Here is a 13,544-nt window from a genome sequence, read left to right as displayed (position 1 = left end):
AGAGCGCTAGTGACCAAAAGGCTGTTTTATCATGTGCAGTCCCATTGAGGGCTTCCGCCATTTTAATATAGTACACTGGGTGAGATTTCATTGGCTGATCCTTCCAACCAGTCATGTCCAACTGGGTCATCAGAAGGGATCACCCAATCGCGAAGAAGAAAATTGACTACTTCAAAATGGAGATTGCCTCAATGGCGCGACCTATGCCGTCATGGCACAGAAACAAAGATCAGTCCTCTATCTATCTCTATGGACTGCTGCTCCTGGTGGCTTCAAAGCGTCTCACTGGGCAACACATAGCATCAGCAATGCAGGGTTTATACAAGTTATTGGTAGAAACGGGGATGTAAATTACACATGCCACGTCTAGTGAGGTGGTGTGACGTCAGAGAAAAAGTAAGCAATTTAGTCTCGTCTACTTCGTTTCCAGCAAATACTTATTTTAAAATCTTGGTTTTGTCGGTCTACTCTTCTAATGTAGTGAAGTCAGTTATTTTGAAGTAGTGGTACTTTCACTTGAGTACAGAGTTGCAGTACTCTACCCAGCCCTGCTAATCAGTTGTCTGTATTAAAGGAGGGGAAATTAAAGTGGCAATCTGTGATTGCTACATCTATTTTTATCTATACTAATGATATATATACCCATTTGATTCTTGACAAATATTAACTTAGAAATGCCTTGATGAGCTTAGTTCAACTGTCATACCCCATCAGAACACAAAATACACAGTAAATGTGTTTTTACTCCATTGTTAGTTTGCAATTAGATTGTTTACAAACACTATAGCTTTGAAACATGGTTAAAACCTATCATTTTGATATCGTGGATGGTCAGTCCTTTCATCCATAGTCCCTTCTATGAATTTGAGAGTGGTTGCATTTCTCCAGCCCCATCCCTAAGCCGTTTACCCTTAAAATGTGACGGTGTTATTGTTTGTTTTGTAGATTGCCCCCTTTTTTAAGCTTTATTTGTTTGGCCTTGAACTACTTAATACTGTCAATGAACTTGCAGCTCATGTGCAGTCCCTCTTAAGCTTTTTGTATCTGTTGTTGATGAAATTAATTGCCCCCATTTAAATCCAAAGGACATACATGTTATGTGGAAGCAATGAAAGTAAAGGTAGGTTACTGGTAGTGTGGTACAAGCCACTAATATATATTTTTTTACAGTTTCCCTTCAATAATATGGTCAATACGTGACAACGGTTACATTAGACATATAGACAATCTATAGAAAACTGAAGAGAACAACAAACAAGTTCCCGTAAGTAAAAGGGATAATTATGCTTTAAAAAATAATAATTAATGTATGAATTTCACTTGTTTATTAATCATTCTTAAATTGATAGAAATACACATTTTGTTTGAATTTGTGATCAAAACAAGGTATCCTTTTCTTCAAAGATGAGTTGATTTTGAGGGATGTTAACAATATCTGAAGGTATCACAAAACCTCAATCGGAACCCTGTACAATCGTGTTTCTCAACCTGTTCCCGTGGACCCAAAGGACTGCATATTTCTGTTCCCGTCCAGCATGACCCCAGGTGCTTCAATAAGCCCTTGATTAGTTGATTCAGGTGTGTGTGTGTGTTAGACCAATCACTTTTGGCACAGACGTTTCTTCTTTTAAACTCACATAACCTACTATGAAACATAATTACCGACGCCAGCGGTAACCGTACCCATAGCTACCATGCTTTTGAACTGTATCCTACAACTTGGAACATAACAGACGTAAAACGTTAACTTGTTGACCATATATGGCGTACTACAGGTAACAACTGCTTCTACTTATTATAAGTGGTCCTGTGTGGCTCCCACAGTCGGTAGAACATGTTGATTGCATCATCAGGGTTGTTGGTTCCATTCCCGCTGGGAGCCACCGATATGAAAACTTATACGTGGCATTAATGTAAGGCGCTTTGGATAAAAGCATCTGCTAATTGGCAATTTGGCATATATTATAAAAACACCATATCAAGTAAGATTACTATTATCATACAAACTCTCAATTTGATGTTTTGAAGAGAGAGAAAAAATCCATGATCAATGCTTAGTCCACACCTGAGTACATCTGTCAGAACTTATGGTCTGAACTGTTTCCATCCTTCCAGCACGGCTCCACACCTGCTCATGTTTATCCTTGCCTTTTAACCAAGGACTGATTGCTACCTGGGAAACCAGTACCCTTTTCACACTGTCGTACATGCTGGAACCAAACTGCTGGCACCCGATACTCAGGCCAGCTGAGTACAACTTGGCTCGGTTCAGCTTGGCAGTGTGAGAATCCCTCAGGTGTGGACACTCCAACCAATCAGTAACATTCATTGATCAAGTAGGTGCCAGGGAGAAACGTGTAACCGGCAGGGCTTTATAGAACTCAAGGAGATGAGTTCATTAAGCACCCCCTGCACTACAGTGATCACAAAAGGACATGAGCTAAGGGTCTGTCATCATCGTTATGGAACTGCAGCACAACCTAGTCAGCAAAGCCTCTTGATGGGAGAATTTACAACTGAAACGGTGAAGACCTATTTTCTCTGGTCATGTCGTCTGGTCATCCCTTGGCGCTTGCCAGACGGTCACAAATACCTTGTATTTATCTGCATGTCACAGCAGTCTTAATCAAATAATGTATTTATAAAGCCCTTCTTTGATATCAGCTGATATCTCGAAGTGCTGTACAGAAACCCAGCCTAAAACCCCAAACAGCAAGCAATGCAGGTGTAGAAGCACGGTGGCTAGGAAAAACTCCCTAGAAAGGCCAGAACCTGGGAAGAAACCTAGAGAGGAACCAGGCTATGAGGGGTGGCCAGTCCTCTTCTGGCTGTGCCGGGTGGAGATTATAACAGTACATGGCCAAGATCGTCTTCCATCGGTGTCTATACAGAATATTTCTCAATGCACACCATTGCTTATTGCAGTGCACTGACACACTGGGTGTGTCATTTGACTCTCTGAATCCCGTCTTTAAATACTAGACATGCTCACTACTCCAACTATAAGATGAGTGTGTTTTTGTCAGTAGCGATAGCATGGCAATAAAATAATAATGTTTTCCACTGATTTCTTTAAACTCACAATTGATGTAAATTGAAATGATACCGGAGTGTGTTGTGTCAATGTGAATCAGGTGAGGAGTATAAACTTCACACTCACCTGTGAAGAGTGACGTATGGTCAGGATATTATCTACGGCCCGTCTATAACTGGCACCTAAAGCACTGAGGATTTGAGTTCTGACGTCAGGAACACCTGGGTTTACTTCCCTGTTCACGGCAGTGGAGGCTGGTGGGAGGAGGACGGGCTCGTTGTAACGGCTGGAGGTAATAGAACGTAGTCAAACGTGGTTTCTGTATGTTTGATCTGTTTGATACTGTTCCGTTTATTCCATCCTAGCCATTACAATGAGCTTGTCCTCCTACAGCTCCTCTCACCAGCCACCCCTGACTCCCTGGTATTAATATGTGATGTCATCCGTAACATGTGGGCTGTATACAATACAACTATTTTTGTTCATTTGTGACAACAGAAAGTGGTATTCTGCTCTTCTCTTACCCCCCCCCCCCCAGACAACACACAAACACACATATTTGTCAGCCACAGTACCGTGTCCCAAGAGCTATTTTGGGGCTTAAGAGCATTGCCAAAGGGCACAGCGGTAGGAGAGTCTGTCAAGGATATGACACCAACAGCCCTCCAGATGCCAGTTCAGTCCCCACCGTATCATCCCACTGGGCACACCACGTCATTTCAATGTGAAAATGTGGGTAATATTTGGTTGAGACGTTGATCAATGAGATTCGACCCTTTATTTGCCCATTCAAAAAAGACAGCAAGAAGTTTGTTGAAATCCCAATGTGTTATTACTATGCTTTTTGAATCTTGCTTGGGCAGCTTCTGCGGCCACATTTTTTATCCAATGGGTTTTATAGTAAAGACATTTACTTAACTGTAAAAAAAAAAAAAAAAAAAAATCTTTTACCTTTTAATGTGCCATGAACACAACCAGTCATGACATTTTCATCAGATTGTCAAACAAATCACTTCAAAAAGTAGGTTACCTTCGTACGTTCATCCAAAATAATTCCAGCATCCAAAACAGTGCACTGTTGTATTTTTTTATTTTGTATTCCCTGCTCACGAGACCCCTTGATGATGTGAGTCGTGATGCAATTGCCTCTTCTGCCTAATGGTAAGTACACCACTGCCTGCGTGTAGACTGAAGTTAATCAAGCAGCTGACCAAATGACTTCTGGGTTAACAGAGATTACTGTGCTTTCAACTATTTATACTGAACAATAATATAAACACAACTTGTAATGTGTTGGTCCCATTTTTCATGTACTGAAATAAAAGTTTACTAGAAATTTTCCATATGCACAAAAATGCTTTATTTCTCTCAAATTCTGTGCACAAATTTGTTTACATCCCTGTTAGTGAGCATTTCTCCTTTACCAAGATAATCCATCCACCTGACAGGTGTGGCATATCAAGAAGCTGATTAAACAGCATGATCATTACACAGGTGCACCTTGTGCTGGGGACAAACGGCAACTCTAAAGCGTGCAGTTTTGTCATGCAACACAATGTCTCGGGTTTTGAGGGAGCATGCATTTGGCATGCAGACTGCAGGAATGTCCACAAGAGCTGTTGCTAGATAATTTAATGTTAATTTCTCTACCATAAGTTGCCTCCAATGTCGTTTTAGAGAATTTGGCAGTACGTCCAACCGGCCTCACAACCGCAGGCCACGTGTAACCACGCCAGCCCAGGACTTCCACATCAGTCTTATTAACCTGAAGGATCATCTGAGACCAGCCACCCGGACAGCTGTTGAAACTGGGGGTTTGCACAACCAAAAGAATTTCTGCACCAACTCTCAGAAACCGTCTCGGGGAAACTCCTCTGCGTTCTCATCGTCCTCACCAGGGTCTTGACCTGACTGCAGTGGGCAAATACTCACCTTTGACCTTTCACTGGCACGCTGGAGAAGTGTGCTCTTCATGGATGAATCACAGTTTCAACTGTACTGGGCACATGGCAGACAGAGTGTATGGCGTTGTGTAGGCGAGCGGTTTGTTGATGTCAATGTTGTGAACAGAGTGCCCCATGGTGGGGTTATGGTATGGGCAGGCATAAGCTACGGACAATGAATACAATTGCATTTTATCGATTATCAATTTGAATGCACAGAGCTACTGTGATGAGATCCTGAAGACCATTGTCGTGCCATTCATCCGCCACCATCACCTCATGTTTCAGCATGATAATGCACAGCCCCATGTCACAAGGATCTTTACACAATTCCTGGAAGCTGAAAATGTACCAGTTATTCTATGGGCAAAATACTCACCAGACATGTCATCCATGGATCGATGTGTACAACAGCATGTTCCAGTTCCCCCCGATATCCGGCAACTTCGCACAGCCACTGAAGAAGAGTGGGACAACATTCCACAGGCCACAATCAACAGCCTGATCAACTATGTGAAGGAGATGTGTCGCGCTGCATGAGGTAAATGGTGGTCACACCAGATACTGACTGGTTTTCTGATCCACGCCCCTTACATGTTAAGGTATCTGTGACCAACAGATGCATATCTGTATTCCCAGTCATGTGAAATCCATAGATTAGGGCCTAATGAATCTATTTAAATTGACTGATTTCCTCATATGAACTGTAACTCAGTACAATCTTTTAAATTGTTGCACGTTGCGTTTTATATTTTTGTTCAGTGTAAAAGCACAACCAAATTCCAACTGGAAAAACAATGTCAGATTTGTATAATTGTCATGTAAATGTGTTATCACTGCACAACCATTTTAAAAAGCACAACAAAGTTCAAATGGGAACACAATGTCAGATATTTAGTATTTATACATCAACTCATTGTGTTATCACTGTGCTTCATCTAATAGCACAACCCAATAACCTGGATTACAGTTGAGAATGAGATTACATTAAAGTACATGGTGCGATGTGATCGACGCTGTTCAATATTCTACACAGATTATTACAGCAGTTGTGAAGATCTCCACCGACCTGCGACCTTTGCACTCTATCTTGAACATACGTTTTCTATTATTACATAAGACATTTATAGTTACAATAACCTCAGTCGCCATGGATGTGTTACTGATTTTAAGGTGGAATAAATACTGTTAAATTAGTTTGTTGCATAAATACGGTTACATTAGTTTGTTGAATAAATACTTTTACATTAGTTTGTTAGTACCTTAGCCTAAAGTTATCTACTATATTTGGTTGTTTGGTTGACAAAGCAACCGAATATTAACATTTTAAAGGAGAAGTGTCTTCGGTGCCACTAACTTTATGAATTAAGAATTTATTATGTTGAATTCACATCTCCATCTCAACCAAAAATCAAAGTTAAGGAATTGGACTAAATCACATCTTTATTTTAAAGTGCTTTTAAAAGGTGAACAATGCAGAAATCGCTCTCTGCCATTTCCTGTTTGCTGAAATTAGAAAAGTTAGCCTAATTTCAGTTTGTGACAAAAACAAGCAAGTATAGTGTAGAGATTTATTGTACCATCTAAACCGCTGTGAAATATATTTTCCATAACCAAAAAGTATTGTATTTTCAGCTGTTTTTAAAGCTGGTGTACAAAAACCGAAAGTAAAAGATGCAAAAACGAAACGTAAGATCGGGAAACATAGAAATAGAGGACATACTGTAGATATATAGAACATAGAACATATCTACTGCTGCTTAGACTGGCTTTCAATGAGATTGACAGATCTATAACTGAATTTGACCGGGTCACCCAAAAATGTACATACTGCAGCTTTAAAGTATGATTGGATTTATTCCTATTCTTTAACTTAGATTTTTTTGGTTGAAGTGGAGACGTGAATCCAACATATCAATTATTAATTTGTAGACAAACTGTAATTAAATCCAGACTAAGTCAGTAGCACAGATGGAACTTTCCAAGCAGAAGATACATCTTCAAATGTTGATATTTGGTTGCGTTGACAACCAAACACAATTCAATATCCAGTGTGTCTATAAATGTATAATTTTTATGTTGGATTCACGTCTCCATCTCAACCAAAAATCTAAGTTGTAGAATGTGACAAAATCAATTCAAACTTTAAATGCACTCTTATCCAGAGCGACTTACAAATGTACCTTTATATTTAACTAGGCAAGTCAGTTAAGAACAAATTCTTATTTTTCAATGACGGCCTAGGAACAGTGGGTTAACTGCCTGTTCAGGGGCAGAACGACAGATTTGTACCTTGTCAGCTCGGGGATTTGAACTTGCAACCTTTCGGTTACTAGTCCAACGCTCTAACCACTAGGCTACCCTGCCGCCCCTTGTTATTGCAACAAGCAAAGGAAGCTAGCTAGCTAGGTATATTTTTGCTATGGAAGGTTTTTCATATGGCTGATGTCATCTGTGTAAACTAAATCAGAGCACAAACAAATAAGCTAGCAAATGTCCTAGGCTGCTATTATAGCCAGTTAGCTAGCCAACTAGTCAGTAGTAGTTACAAGCCAACGAGCTTGCACCATAGCTTTATAGATCGTCCACCACAAATCAATGTTGACAATATATCCTAGCTAGCTACATTCTTCTAATAAGCATAGCTGGGCTAGCTAAGTAAAGTTAATCGTCAACACCAAACATTGGGAAACTGCCACGCTGCTAACTTATGATACAGGCAATGGGCATTGCTCATCAAGCTACTCCGGTATGATAGTCAAACTGGCTAGCTACGTGGATAGCTACATGTGCAGCCAGATGTCAGTTTCAGCACAAACACTGCTAGTTAGCCTACAAGTGCTCAGCATATGTGGGAACTCCAAGACTGTTGGAAAAACATTCCAGGTGAAGCTGGTTGAGAGAATCCCAAGAGTGTGCAAAGCTGTCATCAAGGCAAAGGGTGGCTACTTTGAAGAATCTCAAATATAAAATATATTTAGATTTTTTTAACATTCTTTTGGTTACTATATGATTCCATATGTGTTATTTCATAGTTTTTATGTCTTCACTATTATTCTACAATGTAGAAAATAGTAAAAATAAAGAAAAACCCTTGAATGAGTAGGTGTGTCCAAACTTTTGACTGGTACTGTATATATACACTATATATACAAAAGTATGTGGACACCCCTTCAAATGAGTATTTGGCTATTTTAGCCACACCCGTTGCCAACAGGTGTATAAAATCGAGCACATAGCCATGCAATCTCCATAGGAAAAACATAGGCAGTATAATGGCCTTACTGAAGAGCTCAGTGACTTTCAACGTGGCACCGTCATATTCTGAGTTTATGTCAATGTCAATCAGGAATGGAGACAGGCTCTATAGAACTCTATATAAATGAGTGACTGAGGCAAACACACCTGTTATGTTGGGCACCTACAGACAAAAAAACATGCTATGAAATACACACCCAGTGTACAAAACATTAGGAACACCTGTTCTTTCCATGACAGACTGACCAGCTGAAAGCTATGATCCCTTATTGATGTCACGTGTTAAATCCACTTCAGTCAGTGTAGATGAAGGGGAGGAGACAGGTTAAAGAAGGATTTTTAAGCCTTGAGACAATTGAGACATGGATTGTGTATGTTTGCCATTCAGAGGGTGAATGGGCAAGTCAAAATATTTAAGTTCCTTTGAACGGGGTATGGTAGTAGGTGCCAGGCGCACCGGTTTGAGTGTGTCAAGAACTGCAACGCTGCTGGGTTTTTCACGCTCAACAGTTTCCTGGGTGTAACAAGGATGGACCACCAACCAAAGGACATCCAGCCAACTTGACACAACTGTGGGAAACATTGGAGTCAACCTGGGCCAGCATCCCTGCGGAACACTTTCAACATCTTGTAGAGTCCATGTCCCGACGAATTGAGGCTGTTCTGAGGGCAATGTACTTGAGCTGCAGCCCAATATTAGGAAGCTGCTCCTAATGTTTTATACACTCAGTGTACATTTAAGCAATAAAGCACGAGAGGGGTTTGGTATATTGCCAATATACCACGGCTAAGGGCTGTTCTTAGGCACAACGCTAATATACCACAAACCCCCGAGGTGCCTTATTGCTGTTATAAACTGGTTACCAACGTAATTAGAGCAGTTAAAATACATGTTTTGTCATACCCGTGGTATATGGTCTGATATACCACGACTGTCAGCCAATCAGCATTCAGGGCTTGAACCACCCAGTTTATAATGCTAAAATAAAAGTTTGAGGAAATGCAGGCACCACATTACAAAACAGCTCAATGTAACCTTTATTTATTTAACTAGGCAAGTCAGTTAACACATTCTTATTTACAATGACGGCCTACCGGGGAACAGTGGGTTAACTTGCTTTGTTCAGGGGGCAGAACGACAGATTTTTACCTTGTCAGCTCAGTAACCTTTCGGTTACTGGCTCTACCCACTAGGCTACCAGCTGCCCCAATCAAGCATGATGTTCTTTTAAGTATAACAGCAAAGCTAGCTTTCATATAATAATTTTTTTAAAAGCTTGAAAAGGTAAAGGAATGGAATTAGTGTTGTGTACATGTACTTTAACTTGTATGCGGTACAAATCACAATATGGTGGAAGCCCCTTATATAAGAGTATGAATTAGGTCATTCCTTGGCCGTGTGTTATTGCGTCATTTTAAGAGCATTCCTTGGCCGTGTGTTATTGACAATGATGGTGCAGGTATTCAAGCCTTATTGCTTAATTATGTGCGTTGTGCAACATGTTGAGGTGTACTGTGTAACATCAAATCAAATTTATTTATATAGCCCTTCTTACATCATCTGATATCTCAAAGTGCTGTACAGAAACCCAGCCTAAAACTCCAAACAGCAAGCAATGCAGGTGTAGAAGCACGGTGGCTAGGAAAAACTCCCTAGAAAGGCCAAAACCTAGGAAGAAACCTAGAGAGGAAACAGGCTATGAGGGCTGGCCAGTCCTCTTCTGGCTGTGCCGGGTGGAGATTATAACAGAACATGGCCAAGATGTTCAAATGTTCATAAATGACCAGCAGGGTCAGATAATAATAATCACACTAGTTGTTGAGGGTGCAGCAAGTCAGCACCTCAGGAGTAAATGTCAGTTGGCTTTTCATAGCCGATCATTCAGAGTATCTCTACCGCTCCTGCGGTCTCTAGAGAGTTGAATACAGCAGGTCTGGGTTAGGTAGCACGTCCCGTGAACAGGTCAGGGTTCCATAGCAGCAGGCAGAACAGTTGAAACTGGAGCAGCAGCACGGCCAGGTGGACTGGGGACAGCAAGGAGTCATCATGCCAGGTAGTCCTGAGGCATGGTCCTAGGGCTCAGGTCCTCCGAGAGAAAGAAAGAGAGAATTAGAGAGAGCATACTTAAATTCACACAGGACACCGGATAAGACAGGAGAAGTACTCCAGATATAACAGACTGACCCTAGCCCCTCGACACATAAACTACTGCAGCATAAATACTGGAGGCTGAGACAGGAGGGGTCAGGAGACACTGTGGCCCCATCCGATGATACCCCCGGACAGCACTGAGTGAACAAAACATGAAGAACACCTTCCTAATATTGAAAGTCTCCTCCTTTTGCCCTCAGAACAGTTAAAACAGAGAAAGTTGATCTAGTCTTAACAGTGATATTCTTGTGTTTCTGTGTCTCCAGGTGCCTCCAGTCCAGCCAGTAAGGTCTATGAGTGGTCCCCCTGGATTCCCTGGCCCTCCCCCCTCTCTCACCCCCGGTGGACCCCCTTCCTTCCTGCCCGCTGGCTTCAACCCCACACAGATGCCTCCAGGTAACACCAAATGAACAACTAGAGGGATCACAAACAAACCTTGTCGTCGCCCCCCCCCCCCCCCCCCCCCCCCCCCGGATTGTCATTGTAGAATTATAACATATTTGTTATGAAATATACAAGAAGTCCAAACCAACCTTTTTATAATCACGAACATGTTTAAAGATATGATGTTAGTCATTTGTTTGATTTGAACTTTTCTAACCCATATGTTTTATGTGTCTGCTCTGTCTGCAGGTTTCCCTCCACCAGTGGTGGGAGGGCCAAGGAGCACCAAAGATGACTCGGGGTCTAAAGACAAGGCTGGAGGGAGTGGTGGCCTCTCTGGCCCCTCAGACCCTCCAGACAGCCAGCTGGGAGCTCCAGGGCCAGGGGCCGGGATGAGTCCTCCAGGCCCCGCAGTGTTACTGGGTCCCAGGCCGGCCATGATGACCATGCAGCCTCGTCCAGGACTACCGCCCCCTTTCGCCCCTCACCTCCCTCCCCCCAACATGCCCCCAATGATGATGGGCTCCAGGGGTCCCAACCACATGTTCCCCCCCAGGGGGGGCCCTCCAGGTGGGTTCAGGATGCCCATGGGCCACCAGTCCATGGAGGACTTTCCTCACGGACCCCCCAGACATCCCTTCCAGCCTGGACCCCCCGGGGAAGACGGTGGCAACTGGGAGGGCGGGAGACACTTCAGGGGCGAGAGGCCAGGGTTTGGGGGACATGACAGGGATTGGGGGAGGTTTGGGGAGCAGGCGAGAGGGTTTCCGAGAGGAGGAAGAGGGGGAAACGGTTGGTCCAGAGGTGGGCCTGAGGGGAGGGACCGTTTCATGAACCGACAGGATAGATTTGAACGGTGATGACAGGGGCCAAGGGGGTGGAGCTGAAGAGACGGGGATCAGCTTCCAGGGTCCTGTAAGGAGAAAACCTTTAGGAACAGGAATGAACGACCTGATCTCGTCCAATAAAAACACAGAGTTTAGTTTCTCTACAGTGTGTGTAACTGAACACAGCCCAGATTATCTCTGGCCTCAAGAGAACCACTTGGAGACTGGGCACATTTGAGTCAGACACAAACTTTGTAAGAATACAGCCTGTCCCTGATCAATTTCTCTACCGTTCCAAAGACATTAAGACTAACACAAAGAAACATTATGGTCCGGTTAGACCAGACACAGAATAGACCTAGTCCGTGAATAAATGGATGGATCTCTGTTAGAATGACTTCTTAGTCCAGGACTAGATTTAATCTGTGTCTGGGAAACCGACTCGATGAGAATATCACAGTTTAAACCAACGGAAGTCTAATTTTGCAGTCAGTTCATGTGAATAACTTTGTCCTATTTTGAGCTGGTATATTCTGACAGAAAACCACAGAGAAGAATACTGCTTGGTATATATTGTATGTGCTGATGAAGGCCAATATCTTGTTTGGTATATTTTGAGTGAATGTTTTGTTAATTCTCAAGTAAGTCTGTCACTAGGCCAGTTAGAAAAACAAACTTTATTTGTTGTCAGTTTTACGGTTGGATCCGAAAACACGATGATCTTTGTATTGATTGGGGTGGGCGCTTCAGAACCCGAAAATATTTTGCTTCAGAATTTGTATCATTAGCTGTTTTGTTTTTAGTAAACTATTTTTGTACTAAGCAAGTGTCTCTTGTAAATTCTTCATGGGAGGCAAATTTTAAATGCAATGTTTTTTTTTTCACTCACTGACCAGGGAAACTGTTGGCAGTTCCATTGTCTACCACTAGAGGGCAATGTAGCACTTTTTTAAACCTGGGATAGTAGCCAGGGTCTCACTTTTACATGTTAATCAAATCAAACTTTATTTGCCACATGCAACATACATACATACACACATACAACAAGTGTAGACTTTACCGTGGAAATGCTTACTTACAAGCCCTTAACCAACAGTGCAGTTCAAGAAGAAGAAAATATTTACCAAGTAGACTAAAATAAAAAGTAATAATAAAAAGTAACAGAATAAGAATAACGAGGCTTTATACAGGGGGCACCAGTACCGAGTCAGTGTGCAGGGGTACAGGCTAGTTGAGGTAATCTGTACATGTAGGTGGGGGCGAAGTGACTATGCATAGGTAACAAACAAACAGCGAGTAGCAGCAGTGTACAGAGAGTTGGGGGGGGGTCAATGTAAATTATCCAGTGGGGATTTTTATGAATTGTTCAGCAGTCTAATGGCTTGGGGGTAGAAGCTGTTGAGGAGCCTTTTGGTCCTAGACTTGGTGCTCCGGTACCGCTTGCCGTGCGGTAGCAGAGAAAACAGTCTATGACTTGGATGACTGGAGTCCCTGACAATTTTATGAGCTTTCCTCTGACACCGCCTATTATATAGGTCCTGGATGGCAGGAATCTTGGCCCCAGTGATGTACTGGGCCGTACGCACTACCCTCTGTAGCGCCTTACAGTCAGATCCCGAGCAGTTGCCATACCAGGCGGTGATGCAACCGGTCAGGATGCTCTCGATGGTGCAGTTGTAGAACATTTTGAGGATAATTTACCTTCGCTTCATTGGGCACAGGGACTATGGTGGTCTGCTTGAAACATGTAGGTATTACAGACTCGGTCAGGGAAAGGTTGAAAATGTCAGTGAAGACACTTGACAGTTGGTCTGCGCATGCTTTGAGTACACGTCCTGGTAATCCGTCTGGCCCAGCGGCTTTGTGAATGTTGACCTGTTTAAAGGTTTTGTTCACATCGGCTACTGAGAGCGTTATCAGACAGTCATCCAGAACAGCTGGTGCTC

General features: G+C 42.5%; 1 protein-coding gene across 1 annotated transcript in view; it reads left to right on the top strand.

The window, feature by feature from the left end:
* The window catches only part of LOC120018043 (SR-related and CTD-associated factor 4-like), a 44,942-nt gene extending 32,527 nt beyond the window's left edge, over positions 1–12,415 (top strand). Inside the window, exons 13-14 of the mRNA XM_038961002.1 lie at positions 10,654–10,783; positions 11,021–12,415. Of these exons, the coding sequence (XP_038816930.1) occupies positions 10,654–10,783; positions 11,021–11,631 (741 nt within the window). The 3' untranslated portion in view covers positions 11,632–12,415. The remainder of the gene's footprint in view (positions 1–10,653; positions 10,784–11,020) is intronic.
* The last annotated feature ends 1,129 nt before the right edge of the window (positions 12,416–13,544 follow it).

The sequence above is a fragment of the Salvelinus namaycush genome, chromosome 23 (genome assembly GCF_016432855.1).
Source record: "Salvelinus namaycush isolate Seneca chromosome 23, SaNama_1.0, whole genome shotgun sequence".
In the NCBI taxonomy this organism is placed as follows: domain Eukaryota; kingdom Metazoa; phylum Chordata; class Actinopteri; order Salmoniformes; family Salmonidae; genus Salvelinus; species Salvelinus namaycush.
This window is presented reverse-complemented; position numbering and strand designations above follow the sequence as displayed.